This window comes from Tinamus guttatus, unplaced genomic scaffold, assembly GCF_059628265.1.
Source record: "Tinamus guttatus ecotype Peru unplaced genomic scaffold, ASM5962826v1 Tinamus_guttatus_pri_ptg000451l, whole genome shotgun sequence".
NCBI classification, from domain to species: domain Eukaryota; kingdom Metazoa; phylum Chordata; class Aves; order Tinamiformes; family Tinamidae; genus Tinamus; species Tinamus guttatus.
The window spans coordinates 156,697-181,371 of record NW_028288985.1 but is presented as its reverse complement, the minus strand read 5'-3'; the positions used below and the strand labels follow the sequence as shown (position 1 = coordinate 181,371).

The 24,675-nt window shown below is 41.4% G+C and overlaps 1 protein-coding gene across 1 annotated transcript; it reads left to right on the top strand.

Annotated features, from left to right (window-relative positions):
* Nucleotides 1-817: 817 nt before the first annotated feature.
* Nucleotides 818-23,634, top strand: DCP1A (decapping mRNA 1A). Its single transcript, XM_088532037.1, has 10 exons — nt 818-1,015; nt 1,604-1,644; nt 2,778-2,905; nt 9,224-9,290; nt 12,656-12,794; nt 15,942-16,061; nt 19,864-20,622; nt 21,367-21,432; nt 22,416-22,634; nt 23,344-23,634. The coding sequence occupies exons 1-10, from the start codon at nt 866-868 to the stop codon at nt 23,422-23,424; spliced, it is 1,770 nt and encodes a 589-aa protein (XP_088388163.1). The 5' UTR covers nt 818-865; the 3' UTR covers nt 23,425-23,634.
* The last annotated feature ends 1,041 nt before the right edge of the window (nt 23,635-24,675 follow it).

Here is a 24,675-nt window from a genome sequence, read left to right as displayed (position 1 = left end):
TTAACTTCCAGGTACTTTCTTTTCCCAAGTCAGGGTGTTACCAAAACTAAAAGTTAGGGATTTAAAATCAAATTATATTTTATTTCATAGTGTTATTGTTTGTTCTCTGGTGGCAACAGCTTTACATACTTTACTAATAGAACCAGTGAAGACACAGATTTTATGGAACAGATCATCCTCTCGTGTGGTAAAATCATTAGAAGGGATGGAAGTGTCACAGAACTCTCCAGGACATACTGTATAATTTGTATGCTTTTCTTTTTTACTAGGTCTTGAGTGTCAGCTGTTATTGGAATGAGGTACATGGGAATTTTCATCTCTAAATTACACTTATTTTTTTCTCGCCTTTCAAAAAAAAAAAAAAAAAAAAAAAAAGCGTTCTTACTTTAAGTTAGAGCTATAGGCCACGGAACGAGATGGCGCTCGCTCGGTGGCACGGAGGCTGGTGCTGACATTTGCAGCCCGGGGTTCGTCCTGCCGCCCTGCACAAGCTGCCACCAGCGGAAGCGCCGCGTCCCCTGCGCGCCCCCCTGCCCCGTCCCGGGGGTGCTGCGCGCGCGGCGCCGCGGGGGAGCGGAGCGTTTGGACGCGGAATTCTTCAGGACACTGGGAATGCCGAGCAGGGCTGCGCCCTGCGGAGCCGCTGGCCACCAGGCCGGGGGGAGACCCTGCCAGCCCCTGAGCAGAGGCCGCGGCTCTGCGGCCCTGGCACTGCCTGGCAGCCGAGACCGAGCCCGGGACCGGCACCGGGCACTCCAGCCCGGAACGGTGCAGCCCGGAACTACAGGCGCGGGGCCGATGTTCCGCCCGGAGGCAAGGCCGGTGACGCCTCCGCGCCGCCGTTTCTTGCGCGCCGCCGCGGTGCATGTCGGGATTGAAGATGGCGGCGCCGGGCCGCGCGGGGCAGGAGATGAGCCTGGCGGCCTTAAAGCGGCAGGACCCCCTCATCACCAGCATCGCCGACGTGACGGGCCAGGTCGCGCTCTACAGCTTCAGCGCCAAGGACAACGAGTGGGTGAGCGAGCGGGCGAGGGGGTGGGAGCCGCGCTCGGCCCGCCCGGGCCTCGCCTCCCGCCGCCGCTGCCTCACCCCGGCCATGGAGGCGTAACGCGAGCGGGGCTTTGGCCGTGCCCGCGCCGCGGCCCTGCGCGCTCCCTGGCGCGGGAGCAGGGCCGGCTGCGCGGTTGGGCGCGTGGCGGTGCCGCTGGGCTGTCCGCGCCGCGGCCGTGGGCGCGTCAGTGGCAGTTACGGCAGGAGGCCCCTCCGCAGCCTCATGGGCTGTGCTTGACACCAGGAGTCGGGCAAACGGTGTTCGGTCCTGAGCACCCAGCCCCGCACAGCAGAGCTGTGGAAGACTTCACAGCACATTAGCAAGCCCATAGTGTGAACGAAGTCTTCCAGGACACAAATGTAACTTCCTAATCTTACTAAGAAAAAATGTGAGTATCCTCTAAAAACTCGAGATTATATTTTTATCCCAATGAGGGGAGGCTTTTTTTTATGGAAAGATAAGAACTTTAATTTCCATAGTTAAAGTAATGCCCCAAGCTGCATATTTGTGTGACTAAGCACAACCCTTAAATAAAATCCCTGTCTTTTGTAGGAGAAGACGGACATAGAAGGTACCTTATTTGTGTACAAAAGGTAAGCTGTTTTTAGGAGGAAAAAAATCAAATGTTATTTGGCTTAATGTGTAACTCATATTGAGTTTATTGCATCCAGTTTAAAATGACTTATTTATTCAGCTATTAATGTTTGTATGCCTGCTTGAAAACAATATATTCTTCACATAGGTAAAGACAATATATTCTGCCTATAAGTGGTTAACTTCATTAAAAACACACAAAAATCTTGCTGAAAAACTGTGGAATTTGATAAATTCCTTATATGTATCATAGAAAAAGATAACTTTCCAGGGAGTAAATGCAGATATGCTATGGAGATACTAATGCTGGTTGGTTATGGCTCATGACCCTAATGATTTTCCTTTTCCCTCTCAAACGTGAGTGACCTATAGAAGCAGGTCTCGCTGTCCCCCGCAGGCCCAGGTGCTGCGCGACGCAGGGCTGCCTGCGGGCACAGCTGGCCCTCCCTGCTGCCCCTGCATGGTGCAGGGAGGAAAACAGCTCGCAGGCAAGCAGCATTAGGAGCAGTTAGGTGTTTTCTTCTTCAGCCTGGCATTTAACTTCAGAGTATCTACAATTTTGTTATTTCACTAAGTCATAGCATTTAAAATGTTTTAAGAGCTTTTCCTTCCTCTTTAGGTATAATTCCTGCTGTTTAAGCTAATAGCTCTTTTATTGTCGCGTGTGTGTGCACTAAGCTAAATATTACTCTGTAGTGTAGCTTGTTTTCGGTGGAGCACGTGGAGGAGGAGTCCCTTGTCCCCTTTTCATCTATCTTAGGATTCTAAAATGCTTCAAGGTGGTTTATATTAATGAAGGATTGAATACACTTGAATTTTAATCCTGGCCTCGTCGTTTGTTTGCTTGTTTGTTTTGGGGCCTTGGGAGATGTCTTTGATTCCTTAGGTTAGCAGTGCAGAACTTGAATGTTCCCAGAATGTCCCTAATCCCAGTTTGGAGCAAGTGTGATGTGAAACTGTCTGATTTGCCAAGAAATGACACTCAAAAGCAGCTATTGGAGCTTCTGTACTGGTAAAATTTGAGCTAATTAAGCAGTAGGGATGCAAAAATTGATTTACAATTCTGTTTCAAAGAATGTTATATGTTGATCAAGGTACTAATTTTTGTTTGTTGCTCTAATTGATTCAATAGGTCAGCCTCTCCTTATCATGGTTTCACAATAGTGAATCGACTTAACATGCACAACCTGGTTGAACCGGTAAATAAAGACTTGGAGTTCCAGCTGCATGAACCTTTTCTTCTCTACAGAAATGCTAGCTGTGAGTATAACCTTTTAAAATCTATATAAATTTAATACATTGCTTTGTAATCCAGCCCACCATTTTGGTGAAAGAAAACAGCTTAAGGTAGGAAGGTTAACTTTTCATACATCTTTAGCAGTCCTCTATCTGCAGGTATAAGAGAGGAAAAAGGCAAAACTAGTCAGTAAGCTGAGCATTTCAGGAGACACAGAAAAGTTAATAATTAGTAAGGAAGAAATGGCGGGAGGGATTAATATTGAGTGGGATATTTAAGCAGGTTGCTAGGTCTGAGAGAAGAGGGCCCGTGGAGGGTGGTAGCAGGTCAGGGGACATAGCCAATCGAGTGACAGGAGATGAGAGCACTGCAAGTGTGAGATCGGGGAGGTAAGAAAAATGGGAAGGTGGTGGTGGTTGCTGGAACTGCTCATGGAATTAGGAAGCAGCAACTGATGTGGAGTGGTGGTGGTGTGGGATAATGGGAGTGGTAGAGGAATTTGTAGAATTTGTAGAAATTTGGAATTTTAATAGAGGAATTTGGAAAAGGTGGGCTGTGTGAGGAGAGTTCATTGGAAACCCCTGGAGCTACTAATATGCTCCTCTGTCATTGATTAAAAGCTCCCGTTTTCCCATGGGGCACTCCTGTGTAAAGTCTGTGAGAAGGCTAATGGGAGTTGGGCTACAGATGAAATAAAGTAGTGGAAGAAATTCAAAGATGTGCAAGGAGAACAAAGCAAGGCTTGAGAGAAACTTGAAATAAGTTATTCCATTTTGAGGTAATCAAAAATTACCTTTCACAAGGTATTCAAAACCTTTTCCTCAGCAAGTCCTTACCACTGTAATTAAAAAAAAAAAAAAGTTTCTTTTCTCTTCTTATTTTGTTACTCTGCTGCCTCCTAGAAGGAGGCAGCATATTCAGAAACAGTCTGCCCTTTCACTGGTAAATATTAACATCAGATGTAGTTAACTTAGTGTCCTGTGGGCCACAAATAAAGAGCTGACCACTTTATATTGTGTGCTCTGCTAGCTTCTTTTGAATACAAGCATGAATGTAAAAAGAGCAATATTAACATTAACAAAGAATATTCATTCTGCTCTCTGCCTCTGATACGATAGTGTCCTTAAATGATAAGATCATAGCAGGGTCAATAGCAAGTTGCATTTCATGCTTCTCCAGGATGTGGCAGTGATAGTAAAGATGATTGATTAAAACAAAACTGTTCCAGCACGTACTCAGGAAATGGACTGTGACAGTAATTGTCAATGAATGTGATGCTACTGTTTTATCAACTTCGCATTTCCACTTTGCTCATGGATGGTATTGACTTAAGAAGATAAGGGCACAGTCCGTTATGTATACGAGCTCAGGCCTCTGGCATTTCTCTCCCACAGTTACTGGCATGAGAACTGCTCGGAGTACATGAAGAATGGAGTACTCCAATCTGTGCAGAACTAGTAGCAAATTCTATGAGAAACTTTGTAAGCAGCATGTAAACATTATTTTTACTTGGCTGGAGGCTCTAAGAGGGATTTGCCTGTCATGCTAAATCATAATATTTTTAGTGTTTTTAGTTTGTGGGTTTTTTTATTTTTCTCTTTTAGTTTCATCTTTACAAATAAATATATACCTATATTTAATACAGCATAATTCTTAGCTTGTACATCAGAACTGATTTTGTTAAGCTGTAAACATGAGGTCCTTATCACTGTGCAATTGCACAAAAAATTTTTCATGCTTTTGGAGCAAGACTAATTGAGGAGATTGCCCTTTTATCCTGTTGCTGGAAAGGAGGCCATGCTGTCCTTTGATCATTGTCTTTTGTTTTCTTTCTTGTTTGCTTTTGCAGAGTAGGATAATAAGGAGTCTTTTCTGATTGAGCAGTGATGAGGAAGGACTAAATGATGGTTTTCTTATATGTTCATTGAGTGAACTAATTAATTGGGTCAATGTGTTATTTGTTACATTGACGAGAGGTAGAGCATACAGGTGATGTTTGCTTTTTGGTTTTATCTATCTTAGAATTTTTTTATATATATATTTTTACATTGTAATAAGGAGGTCTTTTACAACTCACTTTTTTTTCTCCCTGTCTTTCATATTTATTCTAATAGTATCACAGGATGTAACCTTCAAAACAATACTTAAACCTCCAATCCTGAGCAAGCTTATGTCTGTGTCTTTTATATAATGCTGCTCTAAAACTTCACCACTTATTCATCAAGTGTCAGATCTTCTTAAAGCAAAAATAACAAAGACTGGTTAAGAAACATGATACCAATAAAAGTAGCAAAAGAAAATCTTCCTTTTTTGTTATTATTGTTTGGGACAATTTAAAGAAGACAAGTATGATAAGTAGAATTAATAAAGAAGTGAAGTTTGTCTCTGGTTTCTGTAGTGTAGTATATTTTGGACTTAGAATTCTTACAGGGTGAAACTCATAATTCATATTTCTGTACTAATGCTGTTTAATCTAGAATATATCTTGGTGTATACGTTAACTTCCAATTTTTTCTCTGGATGCATTTGTGTTTTTATGAATAATTGTTCATGATCTAATGCATCCCCTTGGGGAGTGTTTTTTGTTTGTTTTTGTTTTTCTCTTTGAATCAACTTAAACTTGTTTTTTGTTCATCTTTTTGTAAAAAGTAGGCTAAATTCTGTACCTTAAACATATGATTCTATCAGTAAGAATAATAGGAGCCCCATATGAATGTTTTCTCTGGAAGTTTTTCTTCAGTTTCCTTAAACTTCTGCTGTTTGGCTAGGGAAGCTATTCTGCAGCAGTATTTTGACAAGCTGATAGTTTGCTTAATGATAAATGAAAACTAGTCAAAACTGTAAACAAGGCCAACTTACCTCTTGAAGTCTGCAGGAAGTCTTCTGCATCTTTCTCATTTATAACTTTTCCTCTGTATTCGTGGTGTTGATCTTGATTAAAAGGCTTTTTAATCCAAGCTAGCTCTCTTGAGAGGTCAGGCAGATTGATTTCCATGGTACTGAAGAGACAGATGCTAAGCACAAAAGTCTGGTATTACAAGAAAGGTCCTTGCTTGTGTTTTTTCTGCTTCTTAGGCCAAGGACTAAGATATGAGCTAGTAAAACAAAAAAAAAAAAAGGATTTTGGAGATTTCTGTGCTTTTAAAAACAAGATGCTGTCTTCTGGCTTGTTGTTTTATTATTAAATAGACTTGTATTCAGAGCAGGGGGGAAGTTAAAGCATTACTGCAAATGGCACTTTTCCTTTTTTTCCCCCTCCAAAAGTGCTTGCAATGGGTTTCAAAAGAGGATATCCTTATCCTCAAGGAGAAAGTCTCTGGTTATCCCCTGCAGCCACCAGACTGGCAGCACTATGAGTTTATAACACATCTCTGAGTGCTGGAGCTGAATGGCTGTCCAGCAAGCACATTAGCCCTGTCTTTCAGAGTGAGATAAGGAAGGAGCCTGTCCCCGATACCTTTATAGCACAAGAAGCCGTACGTGCTGGGGGAGGGGGAACCACTGAAGGCTGCTAAGTAGTGCTAAAAATATTTTGTCTGACCTGAAAGATGACACTCTAACTGGAAGGAGTTTTCTGCCCTGGTTCAGCGTTGTAAATGGTAATCCCTCTCGTTCCATGCTGTATTTTGTCGGATGGAAGAGTTTGTTTAAAATATCCCTGATCCTGGATGCTGTTTGCCACCTTCTGAGTTACTAGTACAACTGCTTGTGGAGTTGCACTATGATCTCTCTGTACAAGGCTTAAAATATTCCAGACAAAAAGAGTAATACTTCTTTTGTTCTAACTATTTATAAGTCTATGTGGCAGTATGAATCTATGAAGTATTAGAAGCAGAACATAGAAGAGAGATGGCAAGATCATGCCTTCTGGTGTCAGCTAGCTGGTAGACTTGAGCAGGAGCTATCTGTGTGGGAATATTCACTTGGCTTTCCTGTAGGCATTTCAGTGGGGTCTTAATGATTGATTCAGTCAAGTTTGGGGAGGAGCAGTTGGATGTTGCATGCTTAGATAAGTATTTGTGGATGACAGTGTTTCTAATAAACTTACATGATTAATTTGCCTAGGCATTGTCAAATGTGTGGCAGTAACTTAGATGAAGATAACCAAATCAAACTTAATAAAATCACAAGAAGAAATTAGTTATGCAGTGGGTTTATGTATGTCAAATCCCTACATAGCGCCAATTACTTGTGAAAGATGTTGCTGGTGAGGATTACAGACTGTTTCAACTTGATTACCAAAGATGCTGTCCCAACATTCAGCGCAGGAAAGCTGGAGTGGTAGTGTTGGAATAGATAGTTACACATAGTGACTTCTGCTGAAAGAGATAGTTAAAACAAGTGTAGTAGAAATATATCTGTGTGCATGAAGATTGGGCTGGATATGATAAAAACACATTTGAAAAGAATTGGTCCCTACCAAGTCTGCCTCTGAAAGAGCACTCACAGCTAAAAGTGCTTGCATGAGAGGTATCCATCAAATATAGCAGTGGTGTTTGGGGGAAATTCAGGGTGAGGGAACTGAACAGATAATCCAAAGAGTCTTTTCAAAACAGGGAGGTCAGCGCTCCTGTCTGCCGGACCATAACTAAGTTAACACACAGACTTACTTGTTAGTAATCTTCTTAACATCTTTATAATACTATTAATGTTTTGTAGTAACTCCCTGCGATTGCTTGCGAGGAATGCCCTGTGTGGGAGGGGGAACTGATACTCGGTAGACAGAACTGAGATTTGGATCTACTTCTGGTCTTCTGTAAGTCTGTTTCTGGCAGAATTGAGTGTTACTTCTATCATTTCTCCCATTAAGCTATCATTATAGGTTTTTATCTTTATTCCTTCAGCAAGCATGCGTTTGAAGAAGCTTCTTCTCTTGGCATCTTGTCTGATAATGGGTTGGGGAAGGGAAAGGTCTTTTAAGTGTTAAAACATGTTACATCTCTAAAGAAACAGCTCCAGCTGAAATCTTTTCAGAGCAGTGGACAACATAGTTGTCTTAAACTGTGCATTTTCATAAATATTTTATAGACATTGACTACATACATGAATTTTTTATTGGCTTATTCTTTTTCAAGAAAAATCTTTTTTTTTTTTTAATGGTAGTGTATTGATTTCTTTATAACCTGAAAGTGCTTGCTGCTTATTGCTGAAGTTGTAACTTCTCAAGAATGAAACACCTGAACATAGCTATTAGAAAGAGAAACAAGTTTAAAAGCTGAAACAAAGTAGAACTTCAGTTCCTGTTAGGATATTGTCATGGGAAGTAAGGTGAGTGCACGACCCCTTCAGGATTTTGATCAAAAAAACTAAGACTGGCATAACTAGAAGATCTAGAAAATTATATTTGGAAAATCATCTCCCACTTTGCAATGATTTGAAGTATTTTTGGGTGCATTTTGATTGAGATTTTTGAGCGTCTTATAGAAGCATGAATTCTATGGCAGGAGACATAGGGAGACAGGGTCCTCATGAATACACAGTTCTTTCTAGCTAGACTTATTTTTAAAAGCTCATTATTTTCCTTTCCTCTAAATCATATTTTACAATCAGATGGTGATTTCAATTTCATAAACATGTTGGCATAAACTGCAGAGCAAAGATAAGTGTTACCATGTTACTTGTTCATCTATTCAACTTAGTGCAGTGTGCAAGCACAGTAAAGGCAATTACACATTGTTTATATGTTTCCATTAAGATATTTTTCAAAACAAATAAAAAACCAAACCATTTTAAATAACCCTTTTTAAAAAAACAGATGAAGTAACATGGTTAAATACAATCCTGAAAATAGTTCTGGGGACTTGTTGTGAGGTACAGCTGAGATGGCAGAGAGACTGGCAGGTAGGTGGGGGCAAAGGGCCTCTTTCAAGTCTTCTTGCTGATGAAGGGCTGCTCACTTGGGGGTTCTGTTCAGCCGAGTGCTCAGGATCCAGTTTGGCTGCCTTTCAGTGAATCCCTTGTGATCCTGAATGCCTCAGCTGTGCTTGGCGCCTTGTTGGACTGGGACCTTTCTGAACTGATTGGCTTGTTCTTGCGGCATTTAAAGAATAGAGCTCAGCGTGAATCTGTTCCTAAGTAGCTCTGTGAATGGCTGGGGCATTGGTACTTCTTCCTTCCTATACAACTACACTTTTGCAAAAAGAATTTCACGATGGCGAGTACCAGGTAGCCTGTGGCTGAGCTGTCATGCTACATGTAGCTAAACCTCAGACTAATTAAAACAAACAGTGTTCAAAAACTTCATGTTGATTTGGGTGTGTGTGTGGGGGGGGTTGTTTGTTTGTTTTCTTTTTCCTCCTTAGGCTTTTGTCTTATACTTGCTTTTTTTTCTTATTTTTAAGTGTCAATTTACAGTATCTGGTTTTATGACAAGAATGACTGCCATCGAATAGCAAAACTCATGGCTAAGTAAGTACCTTGGTCTTGTTGTTCCTGCAATTCTTCTGGGGTGGGGGAGTAAAATGTTATATATGTTGAGTGCTACTGCTGTAGTTTAAGTGATTAAAATTTTTGGTTAAAGCATTACTGTGGTAGTCTAATGAGAACAAGTGTACATGTTTGTTGGGACTCCCTACTGTATTTTATGCAGGGATAGTTAAAGCAGAGCAACACTCTGGCATTCTTTATTCCTTTAAAATTTTCCAAGTCTTCTAGTCTGGAATAATAGGTGGAGGCTTGCAGAATTCAAGTGAAGTTTGGAGAGCAGACAAAGTTCTGGAAGTAATAGGAGCTCGTTGCTGGACCTATGTTGCAGGGAGGAAATAGCCAAAACAGGGTAGCTAGTCACTGTAGCTTCAGCGATTGGGAATCATTTACTTATTATGAATTTTGAAAACTAATGAAAACTCCACTGCTCTATTTGAAAAACTGAATATTAGAAGGGAAGATTTTTTTTTTTTTTGTAATATACCTTTTAATTAAATAGTGACAAATACTTGCGGTAGGAAAGAGAGGTAAGCCCCTCAAACTCTCCTGTATCCTTCCTGTCATGCAGAGCTAAGTGCCATATAGCAAAGTTTCCCTATCACCTGTAGGAAAGATGACTGCTTTTATAGCACTTTACAACTTCAAAAACACAACCCTAAAAGGTTTCAAGGGGATTTGCATTCTCTTCCCTGGTGTTTGACTTGACCTTATTGTGCTAGATTGAGTTAACAAGGCTGCAAGCCATCCATTTATGTATTTGACAGCTTATCTTTCAAAAGAAAACTAAATTACTCTTCATAGACTGTGTAATCACAGACCTTCACTTCTCACATTCTCTCCCTTGCTCTGCTGTGAGGTTGTGCCAGGTATATTTTCAATGCTGGAGTTGTAGATATTCTTCAGCAAACATTGCAGCAGCTATTGTATCCCTGAAGGAACGTGTGCCTTTTCCCCTCGCTTGTCCAGCAGAAACAGTAGGCATTGCTTAAAAAAGATTTAATCCTGATTCTGTGCAGAGCATTCTCACTATATGGATTTGCATTTAACAGCTTTTCTTTTGACTTCTCTTCCCAGCTCAGCAAAGGTATCTGATTTACAGAGACTGAGAACAAAAAGATGTTTTTTGAAATCAATTCCAGAGTTTCCTGGAATGAGACAAATTTGATGGAAAGGATCAGATTGGTAATTCTGGAACATATTAGTTTGGGCAATGTTGGTTTAGGAGGTAAATGATTACTTAGCTCTGGAAAGGGAGAGCTTTGGTGAAGTAGGATGAAGTCTTTGATAGTTGGTTTGTTTTGTTTCAAGGTTTTCTAAAATTCACTTTTGTGTAAAACTGTTGTGTTCTCACATGTAAATTATAGATTTATATTTTGAGCTTAGTTCAGAGGCTTCTTCTACCCTATTTCGTACAGTCAGACCTAACCTGACTTCTGAGGTGCAGGCAGTGAGCTTGGGTGGGGAGGGTATCTCTGCTTAGGGCAAGTACTGCTCTGTATTTATCTTCTTTATCTTTTGAATATAATCTACATAAAGCCAAGTTTCATAGGTAGGATTCTTTAGGAAATAAAAGTAAACTTGAAAAAGAGAAGAAGCACTTTCTAAAGAACTATAAGAAAAATACTGTGAATTATTTTGCAGGTATCTTAGTGAAATGGTTCTGTGAAGTGTGTGTACTCCTTGAAAACAAAAGCTTTTAAGCCACCTGCTGAAGAGCAGAAACAGTCTGAAGACCGAGCCTTGACTTCACCTAAAGGCAGCGTGTGCATGAATGCCTGGAATTTGCCCTTTAGCAGAAGTCCTTATTTATCCCAGGATAGTGACGCTGACGCTCTTCTAAGTCTCAGCAAAGTATTCGGAGTCTTTTATCTTGCCCTCTCTCATCTCCACGTCTGGAGTGGAGCTGAGAAGTCCTCAGTCAGGACAGCGTGACAGTGTGGGTGCAAGAACAAAATGTTCTCCGAGGATATCTCTGTAGAAATGTTTGTGCCCTTAGGAGCTGCTTCATCCAAGGCAATGCGTGCTGCAGCTGCGAGAGGTTTTCTTGCAGGGTGATGACTGGCCCGTGTGTCCGAGTTAGGTTTGCGGTTGCTGCAACACGGCTTTCCCCCTGTACACAGGCATCATAGACAGCTGGTTAAATAAGGGCCTTGCATGCATGTTCTAAAAGTATTGAAAGTAATTTTCCATGGCAATTTTTCTTAAAAGCCAACTCTAATTTTTCCTTGAATTAATGCAGTTAATTTCTAGTGAAATCAGTTGGCTTGGCTGTAGGAAAGCTAAGAAACTCCTAGGACTTGAGCTTTTTATCCTAAAAATGACACCATTGCGTGCCGTATCTATTTACTCAACCGTCTATAAAATATAGAGTTATTTCAGCATCCCAACTGAACTGGATAAACTGAGGATCTAAGTGACTGCCTCTGTGGTTGTTGTGGTGGCACCTTTTGGATCTCCACCAGCTGCTAGCTCAGCGGCATGAGAGGTCTCGAGGGACATGGCAGCACCAGAGCTCTGCCCTGTTTACAGTGCTTGTTTTTTCCTTAACGTATTTGATTAATACAGGCTTAAAAGAGGGGAGATTACAGGCTGGTGTGTGTTTATTTCAAGAGGATAAGCCTTAGCGTACTGCACAGCCATGTATATCTTGTGAACTGCATATGGGTTAGGAGTGGAAGTGTATGTTGCCTTTAATTTGTAAGCAAAATGTTCAAGGTACACATGCTCTTTTTGCATGTTAACCATCCTTTAAGTGGAAGCTGTCTGATGCTCAGGGTGGTAGGAGCAGGCTGTGGGAGCAGTAGACACCTGGTGTGAGGCGCCTTCCTTCTTTCCTGGGGTCTGTGCTTTGTTTTAGAAGGGTAGCTCTGATTCTAAATTGTAACTGGTTTATAGTGAACTTTTTTTTTTGAGTAACATGGCTCGAATTGGCTATATAAGGGAAAAGCTGCATGTTAGCAAGTAAATAATCAAAATCTTCCTTTGCTCAGTCTATGGCATAATACATATGCTCTTTGTATAATGTACTTGGGTGTCCACATATCTTATTGTAAAACTGTCTAAACATGACAGTTTTGCAGAGGTAGTGTTTACTGTAGGCAAACTTTGTGAGAAATAGAGCAGTGCTGCCTGGATTAGAGCTGAACTGTACAGACCATTTGATAGTTTGTCTTGTATAAACCCTGTAGCAGATGAAAACTTGTGTAACACTGGTCAATGATGTGTTAGGTTTTTATCGGATGGAATAAAATGTGTTTATATGTTGAAATATGTTCCTCTTTACTGCTTTTTGTGAGATGTTCATTCCAGATAAAGTTTTGAAATCCTATTCTCCTTTCCTTCTACAGAGTGGTGGAACAAGAAGCTCAGAGATCTCAGCAAGTTTGCCAAGACAGGAAAAGTCCCAGCAGACCCAATGGCTGCAGTGAAAGTAGGCCCATTGACATCCTGGAAATGCTCAGTAAAGCCAAGGATGAATATGAACGAGTAAGGATTTTATTTTATTTTTGTTTTTTTCCTCATTAAGAGCAAATAGAAATGCTACTGCTACTTTTGAATAAGGGGCCTCGTGTGGGAGGTACTAAAATGGCATGTCCTTTGATTTCTGAGAGGGAAATTATAAAATATGATAATTTTGGTATTTTAACATATCTTGTGTGACAGCCTCTAACTGGAGATCACAAAGTAGCACTTCTAACCCAGAATTGAATAGGCACATGTATTTGTATATTAAAATTGTTTCCTCTTGGGGGGCGGGGGGGATACAGTTCTTGAAGATAGATACTTGGTAATACAAACTGGATATTTTCCTGAAACAACTGTGCTTGCTGCTTAATTTTGGTGCTCATTTACTGTTCTCTTTTGTAAGATCATTGTCAGAGGAAACATGGACATATATATGTAACACTGCTGTAATCATGAAGTTCCATTTTGTAAATATTCCTTACAGTAACTTTTAGCTTTTTTTCTCTAGAATGGTTTTCTCTGGCATGGGTGATAACAGAATATTTATTTATTGCAATTGCATGTTAAAATGTTTTGGGGTATTAAGTAATGCAGCAGAAGTCTGGAAACTTAGTCCCATGTTCTTGATGTAAGCTCGGTTTATACCGGAGGCCTTCTCTGCCCTTGTTTCAGTAACCTTGTTTTCAGAGTGAGGCCTTATTCTTTCCTTGAAACTGTGCTATGATGAAGTCCCTTCCATTTCAGGAGAGATTTGTTGAATGGGTTCTGTAACCCCACTTGAAAATGTAGGTTACTAGACTAGTTTAACAGACTTAAGATCTCTACTGCTGTGAGGAAAACACTCCTTTCTGGGAACTGCAAGCAAAAGTTGCACCTGGTGTTGACTGTCTTGTCTTGGAGCCAGTCTTGCAGAGTTAGTAGATTTATACATTCTCGTCATTGGTAGACTTGATGAAGCATGTTTTTCACAGCTGTAAGCGAAGTACAGTCACTTCCTTCTGTTCCTCAGTTTACTGCTGATGTATCCATCCCCTAAGAGTCTATCCTTTTAATAAGTTACTTGAGTTCAGGATGGAGATTCTGTTATCTTTGCAAGCACAAAGTTCACAACTTTATGTAACTTTTTAGTGCCTGAGATCTGTTAATTCCTTTTGTGAATGTTTTAAATACATATATAGAAATGCCATGTTTCTAATACTCTAAGTATTGCTGCTGCTGGAGGAGGGTGTAGCACTGTGAAAGCAGCAGCTTTTTTGAGAGCATGGAAGGAAGCTTCAACAACCTGAACGCCGCCTCATCTGTCAGTGTTGTATCAATACGAAAAAGGCTTGCAAAAGGTACAGGAACTCGCTATTTTGACAGCGTCCTGTTGAGAATGTGAGGTCTCTCTTCCCTTCTGTTCTTGCAGTGCTAGCCGGTAGGTGTTTGCAACAGGTCTTTCTTAGGAATGACTTAGAGGATGTTGCAGAGTTCCTGCGCTTTCTTTTTCCTGGTTTTCAGATCTCTTTGAGGGAGTTTTGAAGAGCTTCTGCTAGGAACAAACTTCCAAAGCATCATGAATGAAGCTCCGTAGACGAGCAAAATGCCAGTGAAGGAGCAGTCGGGGGGCAGCCCCTGATGGCACTGTCATACCCTCAGAAATGCACCGGGCAGGGGCCACAACCTAGTTGTGAACATAGCTCGTTGCTTGAGACCCTTCCTATCTTAATATTTAGAAATTATTTTGTGGCTTTAAAGTAATTATGCATAAGTATGTATTTAGGAGCAGCAAGTACTTATCTGGCTGGTCCGTTCCAGATGGATCATAGAGTAATCCTCGTGTGCAGCCCACAGGAGATTGGCGGAGTGTCAGTGTGAGAAGGGGCAGAGAGAGTTTTTTTTTCTTTTTTTAAAAAAGAGGAGAGATTTATGGAGGTCTGAGTGATTTAATCTAGGACTGTAAATCAGCTTAATCCTTCAAATACTTGCTACATATGTGAACATGAATGAATTCTGAGTGTTACTGTGTGTGTGATTTGTTTGTTTTAATGGAACGAATGATTCCTTTTTATAGTGTGTTTTTGTGTGTGGTGTGTGTGTTCTTTTTCTTTTTTTTTTTTTTTCCTTGTTGTGTCTCTGTATGAGAATGGAATGTGGAAACCTTGCTACTTTAGTGAAAGGGGGAAAGCAAACATGCTTCGTCTGGCTTCTGTAACAACTAGGTAGCCTAGTATCCCAGGCTCAAAGTGTTTTTTCACCTTTTTTGCACTTTGTTGGCTCGCTGAAAAGGGGAAAGGGAAGAATTTGCTCTTCTCTTCTGCCCTATAAATGAGATTATGTGTATGAGATATAGTATGAGACTAGTATTTGTCTTTGTACCTGTTTTTTTCCAGTTGGAAAACAACAAATCCAGTTTTTAATAGGAAAAATAGAAACGGAAAATAACACAGTAACAAGTTTGGGTTGTATCTAATTTCTTCTTTAAACAAGATGCAAACCATATTTTGCTGCTCCTATGTAACAACCAGAGCAGTTGTCACGTGTTGTTTTGCTGGTCAGATAGGTCATGAGCATAAGCCATAGTTTTCTTGAATACTAGGCTGAGTTTGTTCAATACCTAAAGCTATAATACATAAATGTAAACTTTAGTAAAAAGTGGAAATCCAATTACACTGCAGATACCACCTTATCCATCATGGTGACTGCTTTGACTGTGTTTGACCTTTGGTCAGAAGGCCTTGTGAAATTGCACACACACATGGTTAAATAACTCTGATAGATGTAAGTTTGTGACACGCTCCCCTCTCAATTACTTGAAATCGTTTCTAACAGGATTTTATTACATTTTTTTTCTATTTTGGATTCTTCTTAGCAGCTAATGAAGAAAAGAAAAAGATGCAAGAAATCTGCCTCCCTTTTCTTGACTCGTGAAAAATAGGTGAAGCAAGTTGTCTTAGTGTTTTGGTAGTAAAGAGTAAAAACATTATCAATGTGTACCGGATGGTGGATGTCTTGGCATGGCTTTTATTTCCTAAAACTTGAGAATTCCCTACTATCTTCAAAAAATCAGTTTATCTTCTGTATTTCAGTTGAAGTACCACATAACAGGATTGCAGAATTGTAATAATGTATAGACATAGGGTAAAAACATACGTGTTTGTAATTCTGTTGTGTGTGCTTCTTTTTAAGAATCAGATTAATGACTTGAGTATCGTATCGAGTTCTGGAATGCAGCAGAACACCAGTCCCTCGAAACCAGAAAGCACAGAGACTTCAGAACAAGCAACTGTATTACAAGTGCAAGATCAGGTATGTTGCAGGCAAACTTACATAAGGGCCTTGGCTTCATCAGTACTTTGTTTTGGTACCAGAATACGTATTATTTTATTTTTTTATCTCCAAGAATGCCTGTAGTGTTGCCTACTAAATTTTTTTTGCTTCAACCTGAAAATAAATATATTTGAAAGTTTGATTTCAGTTTAAAATGTCTTTGTATCCAGTCCCATCTCTTATGCCTGTTCCTGTCTGAGATCACTTAGCATTTTCTTTGTTTAGGCTTTAGATGAGCCAGTGGATTTTATTTTATTTTTAGCCTAAATTGTCTTCTAAGTTAAGATTTGAAAATGTGAGGCCATGTCCATGCTACAGTGAATGTTCAAGCTTGTTTAAAGGGGCTAACTTGAATGGTTCTGCCACCATACAAGTCAGTTTGTGGTGGAGTAGGGCCCTGTAAAGAAGGGCTCGCAATGAGGGTGCGAGAGAAACTAATCTTTGCTGCCTCTGCTGACTGCATGTGGCATCAGTTAACTGTGCTTTGTATTCCAGTCTCACATGGACAGGAGAGCAGGGCTTGAATTTCTGAGACAGCTGCTTGCAGTGGCCTGGGCTGCTGTTGAGTGGGTAGCTACACTTGGGCCAGTTTCAGTCAGCAGCAAATGGCACAGGCGGGTAGGGAAGCCCTGCAGGCATTGCAGCACCCAGGCCTCTCTGCCACAAGTGACCATGTGTCTTCCCAGCTTCTGGCACAGCTCTCGCCCTAGTGTCTGTGTGTGTGTGAGGGGGATTTATGTATATGTGTATTTTTATACGTATTATAAAACTTGAATGGTGTATTCCTTCCTCTGCAGGAAGGAATAACATCAAAATTCTCAGTGATGATGTGATAATTCTAATATGTTGTAGATCGATTCAGGATAGTGTTAGATACAATGTGCTCGATCAGGATGTATCCAAATATCTGGGAATTCTAAAGCCTGGTGCTCTTCATGTGAATAAAGATTAAAGCCCAGTAAAAATGCTGGAGAAAACATTCATGTGTATTACAGCTTGTTTCACTTCCATGTTGTCTTTGAAGCAAAATATTTAGTAGCAGGCTGGAGTGGTTGGAATATAGGCAGTGATAGCTCAGTAGCTGGCACCGTTAAACAGCTGTGTAAGCACCTATGCTTAAGGGATTTGAATCTTCATAAAGTCTTGTAGAAGCTACATTTAAAAAAATCAAATTATTGCTGTAATTAGATTCCCTGCAGCATATGAGCTCTTTGTGCCTGCTTGCAGTGCCCTCCAGTGGAGACGTGCTCAGTCTCCACTGGAGGTCACCCTGTCTGTCACTGGAGGTCTCCACTGGGTCACCCTGAGAGGCAAAGCGGCAGCCGCGGTGGCTGCGCCTGCGCTGCGCACGCAGAAAAGCACCGTGCCTGGGCGGGGAGAGGCCCCGGGGAAGCCAGTGCTGCCTCGCGCAGTTCTAAACAAGTACTTGCTTTGTTGGAGTGGTGTATAGGGTAATATCTGCAGAGCTATTGGGGGAAAAAAATGCTAACCTAAGAGTGATAGTAGTGTACTTGTGCAGAGCTAGCTGTCTGGGTTCAAATGTGGCACGACTGAGTTTGTTCTAATCATGTTCTTTAAGAGCAGGTGAACAACTAGAGGCAGAACAGAAAAATGCCCTATTTCAGCTGTAAAACTTATTTTTTTAGTTTAGTTGAAAGGCATGGCCAGTGAATTAAAACCAACAGTGTTCATGTGATATGTACTATGAATTTCTGAAACCCCCCACACAATGTAGCCCTCGTGTTGATTAACTAACTTCATATTTCATGGCAAAATATAAGACACTTGGGGATCCAGATTGCCCTGTGACAATGTGTAGTTTGTTGTGGATCTTACAACCCATTTGCTTTCTGAATCGTTATCATGAAGTGCTTTTGAACTAGTGATCAGCAAAGCTGGATGGTTTCTAGAACACTGAAGCTAGGCAGTGCAATACCAGCTCTGACTAATTCAACCCTCCTAATATATCTGAAAGATGTCCCCAGAAATCATTATCTGCAGCCCTGTGCTCCTGTCAAGTAAGGTGGTGGTGCTGCCTTGTATACAGCTCATAGTGAGGTGAAAGACTCATTTCAAAATGAGATGGGAGTGATGTTTCTCTTAACATTATCTTTATAGATGAAGGGCAGGTCCCCAGAATGGTAAGATCAGTAAAGAAAACTAAGAGCAGCTTCCTAGGAAGAATTTCCACCATAGTAACAAGACTAGCAAGCTAGTCTTGCTACAAAATAAAGATGTCTGATGATGATCTTGCTAGTAGTGAGTGTCAGCAATGGCAGTACAAGCTGGCAACCCGAGTGGGAGGCAGCGATATTTGCTCTGGGGCTTCGTGTTTGCTCTTTCCCCTGTTCTTGGCGCTGGTGCCGCTCTGGGTGTCGGTGACCTGGGGCTCGGGGTGGCCCCTGTCTGCCGGGAGCTGCTCGGGCTGCGCCTGCGCCGCGGGCCCCGTCGGCTGCTGAGCACAGTGTGGCGTCGGGCCCCAGCTGCCTGGCAGAGCTGCTGGCCCTCTGCGCCCAACAGGGCACGAAGGAGCCGACATCAGCATGTCGGTAGCTGTTTCTCTTGTCTCCAGTAAAACACGCTTTAAATTACTTCAGCTAAAATATCTCCTGTATCAGACTGGTTTGGCATAAGGTTTGGGTGTACTAGGATAGAACTGGCAGGGTGTCTTATAAGGAATTAACTAGGACACTTTGCATAATACTGAAGATCTTTTGGCTGAATGTGTATTGCTGAAGAGGCACGCGCTCTTTATATATGTGCATGCATGCAGGTGTAGACACCTTCCCCTGAACGAGGTGTCATGCACAAATGGATGGGATGTAAACATTTACTGCAGTGACAAGTTGTTGGAGATCCGTCACTGTTACAGCTTGTGCAGACAGAGTTGGGAAAGCAACAGTAACGTACATGGGGGAAGAAATGTGCAACTGGAATAAACGAAGGAAAGTCCTGTGATAGCTGATGACTCACCTTCATTGAGGTCAGCCTGAAGCTGATTCTGAAATGTAGGTGATAGAAAGCTCAGTTATCTCAAATATCTCTGTTGGTGATATGTTTCATATTTATGATGCAGTTGGTCTTTGCACTTTAATGAGTCCCTGGTATTAGTCAAATGACTAACCAGCACTGCCAAGTACAGCATTGAAGCTGCTGAGCAGCTCATTGCATAACTTGCTCCATAACTAGTTTGTGTAGAGAAGTATTTTTAGTACATTGCTGGAGAAAGTAATGGGTTTTGTGGTTTAGTTTCTTTTGGCTCAAAAGATGCCACTAATGTGAGTAGAGAACTTCGTGACAAAAAGAACTTTTTCTCAGCTGAACACTTGGTTACACTTTCAGTAAAAAAAACATTTAGCTGTGTTTGCCAGGTAAGGTTCAGAAATGTTTCCTGTAGCCAAGGCTCTGTGGAACTTGTCCTGTCCCTCCATGAGGGGATGTTAGTGCTTCCTTTCCCTGTGCTGTCTCATGCGAGGGCCACCTCGTGTTCGTCAGCTGCGTCATGGGTCAACAAGACTTATCTTTTTAACCCTTGTGAACTTTTTGGGGTAATTAATCTGTGTAGAGAGGCTGTTTCTTGTAAATGAAATAAGCTTAAAAATTCTTGTAAATAGGAGGCGCTGGATATCCAGACTGTGCTTTAAAGAGTTCAGTAATACAAACTGTTTTATTTTGCGGGGATTCTTGTTTTGTTTTAAAGGCTGTAATAGGTTGTGTGAGAGGCACAAAGATATATGACTTATCTGTACTGACTCTAAATCCTTTTTACTTTCTATTTTAGCCCCTTCAGTCAAGACAGAAGCACCTGACCTTGGAGGAATTGTTTGGAACGTCTGTCCCAAAGGAGCAGGTGGCAGCTCCGTATCCCGGCCCGGAGCGCGCAGAGAGGCTGCAGCCCGAGGCCCCGACCAGGGAGCAGCGTGGGCTGCTCTTGCCCCTTTCCTTTGACCCATCGGCAGTCACGCACCAACCACTAGGGAAATCGGAAGGTCCCAGCATTAAAACGGGGCCCAGTGCTCTGAATCAGCAGGATATGGGTTTGACACCTATACTAATACCTCCAGCTTCGGTTTCCCAGCCTGATGTAAAAAATGTTTCAAGCTATTCAGTTCGTTTAAGCCCTGTTCTTAGTTCAGCCTCGACAGTGGAAGCTCAGATGCTTCCTGGCCTAAAACAAAACAACAGCATCATGCAAGTTATGCAGCAAGCTTCCCAGCACATCTCCCCACTAGTGAATCAGCTGCCATCTGACATGAACCACGCTTCGCAGGGTCTTGTGGCTGCCCAAAGCCACTTGATACCACCCTTGACATCAACAAATACAGGAACTGTCCCGAATACATCCCATACAAGTGTTGATCTTCTCCAGAAACTCAGGTTGACCCCGCAGCATGACCAAATGCAGCAGCAGTCTGGCACTAAGGCTTCCTTAACCCCAAACACCTCTGGCTCTATTGGCCAACTTGCAACACCAGAGAGCTTCAAAGAGTCTCACAGTAAACCACCAACCTTGAACAGCAAAATAATCTCTTCACTTCAGGTATTCTCTGGGTTTCTGTATGTTCATATGTTTTTAAAGTGTTTTTAGGCTACAAACACTTCCTTGTAGAATGTGCATTTATGTAGAGGAGGGGTTTTTCAAGGTGCTGCTGTTAGTGGTGAGCATATCCCATAAGGAATTTACCAGTGGTAGTGTCCTAAAAACTCTTAGGACTGACGATCTGAGAAATGATGGAAAATTGTCCATTGATCTGTGTTGCAAGAGCTGGTATTGTCCCCGTCCAGTCAGTGTTTTTTGAGGGTACTGAATTAATTCTTCCCTCTTTTCAGGAGAAAAAAAATAATTTCAGCAGCCTAAGCCCCCTTGTCTCTGTTGTTATTGATTTGTTGTCATTGTTATTTTATAAAGCTAATTTGAACCTCTCTCTTTGAGAGTAATCAATTCCTTGTGAATTTTTTCACTGTGGCTCAGGTAAACTGAGTATTCTCTGTAGCGAGGGTTTTTGCTTGAACACCTGTCCTCACTGCCAAGGTGTATGTGGAAGGGCTCTATTAAGCCTTTCTAAGAATGCCAGAGGAATTTAATAAAGTCTGAAACAAGAGTTCAGATCCTTTTTTCTTTTCCTCTTCCCATAGATTACATCTACTTTACAAAATGGAACAAGCCACTCGTAAACATATGTTGATAACTTGCATGTTTATGGTTTCATAACGAGCTACAACTACTGAAAGCCGAGTTGTTCACGCTAACTTGGGATTTTTTTTTTTTTTTTTTTTAACTTAGGCTGTGCAACACAACAAGGAATCAGAAGCATTTCCACAGCCAAAGGCTGGGTGTAAAGCAAGTCAAGTAAGTGAATAAACATTTTGCCAAATTTGGGAGAGAGTGGGAGGGGAAAGGGAAGATTAACAATTCTTTTAATTTGTGTGTCTGTGTTTATACGTATTTCAAAACAGATGACATCTCCAATAGCCATATTGTTCATCTGATCATGTTTAGAGTTTAACATGAATGCAACTCTCCTCACATGACAGCCCCAGTATAGGGGAGCTGTAAGATGTTGGATTGCTATTTAAGATAGTTAGTAAGTCAAGTCTTAAACTGTTTTATTTTTTTGGTATGTACTCCAGGATGCAAGCTGTTCTCTAGTTCTAATTTCCCTTTACCTGCCCTTTCATTGTTTAAAATATGTCAAATACTACCTCATTCTTCCCCAGTTTGCATTGTACAAAGCAATCTTAGCAGCAGGTTCAGGCCTGATTGTGAAACATGCTTGCGTGCCAAAGGATTTGCACTTCCTTTCTTTTGAGTAAGGTTCTTTTGTATTTCTTAGGCCCCCCCTACCAAGCTTGTCACAGTGGAATGAATAAGATGTAGTAGCATTATCATATTGAATAATTACAGGTACTTGGAGATCTTAGAGTTGCTCAAAGCCAATGCATAAAATTTAAGTGAAAAAGACAAGTAGAGTGGTCTGTATGTTTGGACTTTATGCCTAAAAGGAAAGGTATTAGTAGCAGTGTTGGGTAAATAAATAGGTGCCTGTAGAGGAAATAGGCAGAAAGACAGTTTTCTGAGTATTGCTCCAGGTTAAAAGAAGAAACTTATTAATGCAGATATTTTGGAGTACTCCAACACATAGATTACAGCTCGTCAGTCATTTTAAGTATCTTTGAAGTACTGAGATCCTTTGATTCCAATAAAAAATGTGTGTGTGTTCTTGTTTCACTGTTTTGTTTTTGCTTTCCCTTGCTTCTCCCCAGGAATTTCTCCAACCTTTCATACCGCGGTGGTTCACACAGGGCGCAGTGCTTACCTCTTGTTTCTTACAGGTTGCACCTCCGCCGTTCATTACAACCACGACTACAGGAACTCCTTCAATCCTCTTGTCTCCCAGCGTTTTCCAGCAGGCTGCTGCAAAAACTCCTGAAGTGGAGAATAAAGCCATTTCTTCTTCTCCTTTAACACTGGGAACAGCAGAGATCCAGCCCATGGCCCCTGCCGTTCTCAGCAGGGCTCAGCTGCAGGAAGCACTGATACACCTAATCAAGGTGCTGTCTCTGCAGAGCTCCCTGTTTGAGGCACAGAGTGCCAAGCACAGCAGCCAGTCCTGAGAAACACTCTGTCCTTAACTTCTTTGGACTTGCAGCCTTAAAATTGTTCCCTCCTTCTGAAAGGAGTAGAATATTCCTGGCTGTCTGGGTAGTGTAGCACAGCTTATTCCTCTTAAGTCATTTGGTTGTGAGATGCAGCCCTTGGAAGGGCAGAGACCCACGTTGGGTGTCCCTTCACATCTGTGTCAGCGTGCAGACATCTGAGCTGAGAGCTACATGAGCCACAGGCCATGGTGGCACGTGGGGAGAAGGGTGGTGGTGGGTTGTTTCTTTCTTAACTCTTTTTGCTGCCTAAGTTGAAAGTAACCAGTGTTTTCAGATGATGTTTTACTGTGGCATTTGTCTCTGAAGTGGAACTGTGTCTGTGCTAGCGGCTGTTCAGCTGAAGTTCTCCCAAGTTAGACTTGGGAAGTACCCATGTTATCACCACTTTGACCTCTCTTGTTGTGGGGAAATTTATGAAACATGATATGAAATATATCAAACCATTTTGTGTTAACTCGGGGGTTTGAACAGCTGGGTGGCTAGTTCCCTTGTCCTCGCCCTGAGGTACTGTATTAGGAATCCTTATGCACAATATTTTGCTGATTTTTGCCTCCTTTGACATTTTTTAATACTAATATTTCTGGTATTTTCTTTCCTGCAGAATGATTCCCACTTCCTCAGCACTATCCATGAAGTCTACTTGCAAGTCCTGACCAAGAATGCAGACAACAACAAGCTATAATCAAAATTACATCCACTTGGAATATGTCCACTTTAGAAACAATTATGCCTCATATATATATAAAACTAATATTTTTTTAAAAGAATATTTAGTTTTCAATGTCTTGAATTTGAACCTATTAGGAAAGACTGTTCCTTAAATACTTAGGAAAGTAGCGTTCTCAGAAGTGATCTAGGTTTTCACTGTGATCATCACCAGCAAACCTTTGTTTTTACTGGAAAGGGGGTTAAGTTGCATATGAGCTCTCATTAGCATTAAGCAGAAGTGCAAGTGTTGGCTCTGGCTCTCATTCCAAGCTCTCTCTGCTTTGCAAGAACTGCAGAATCAGTTCTGCTTCAGCCAGCAAACACATCATACACTACGCCACACCAGAACAGCAAACTCCATTTGTGTGAACCTAGGCCCAGTTCTAAGGACCAAGCAAGAGCAGGAGAGGGTAATGCCTTGTGCTTCAGCTGGCGGCTGTGGGGAGGAGAGGTTGGGGAATCCAGCCTCAGGAGCTGCATCTTTAATGCAGGGGTTAAAAACCTGATTTGCTTAATATGTCATCAGTAACAGTCCTGGGGAATGCACATGAATTTCTTCACGTAAATATTCCTTAAACCATATTTGTTTGTGCATTTCTGACATTAAATAGCTGTTTTGTGTGAAAAGGCAGAATTTGAAATATGCAAAATCATCAGAGTATCATCTTTAAGCAATAGGAATTTTCATTGAATGTTGAAGTTCTTATTTTACTGTTACAGTTGGAAGAGCACTGGAAGCCTGTGCTCTTGTTCAGTGTAATAATGGAAATGTTTTGTTTCCCTTGAGTTCAGGGATGGACCAGTATTCTAGTGGGGTTTCCTTCCTCGGTTGTGTTCAAACTGCAGTATTGAAAACCATGGAGATGGGGAACAAACATGTTCTTCTTTTGTTGCCCTCTCCCCAGATTTTTTTTTTTTTCATATTTCATAGTGTGAATTTTATCTAATTGAAATGCTACAGCTTCTTACATGTGACTTGGTAATTTACTATTCACCAATAGAAGAATTTAGCTTCCTTCCTTGCTGTTTGCAATCCAGACATGTCTAATGACCTCCTCCTGTGCAGCTGTCTTGGTCTGGCCAACCTCTGTGGCGTGCGAAGGGAGTCAGCAAAACTTGACCGTAGGGCTCAACTTCTTCCAGCAATACTAGTTTTAAAAAGTGCTTTTCCAGTAGCAAAGTTTTGGTTTATTGAGTAAAAAGGCAACTCGCAGTAAGTTGTGAT

Bases quoted from the DNA above. Each gene is read 5' to 3' on its own strand.
- DCP1A (XM_088532037.1), top strand. From the start codon at position 866: ATGTCGGGATTGAAGATGGCGGCGCCGGGCCGCGCGGGGCAGGAGATG. The intron at 21,433-22,415 runs GTAAGTGAATAA...TGTTTCTTACAG, and splicing joins CTGGGTGTAAAGCAAGTCAA to GTTGCACCTCCGCCGTTCAT. The intron at 22,635-23,343 runs GTGCTGTCTCTG...TCTTTCCTGCAG, and splicing joins CACTGATACACCTAATCAAG to AATGATTCCCACTTCCTCAG.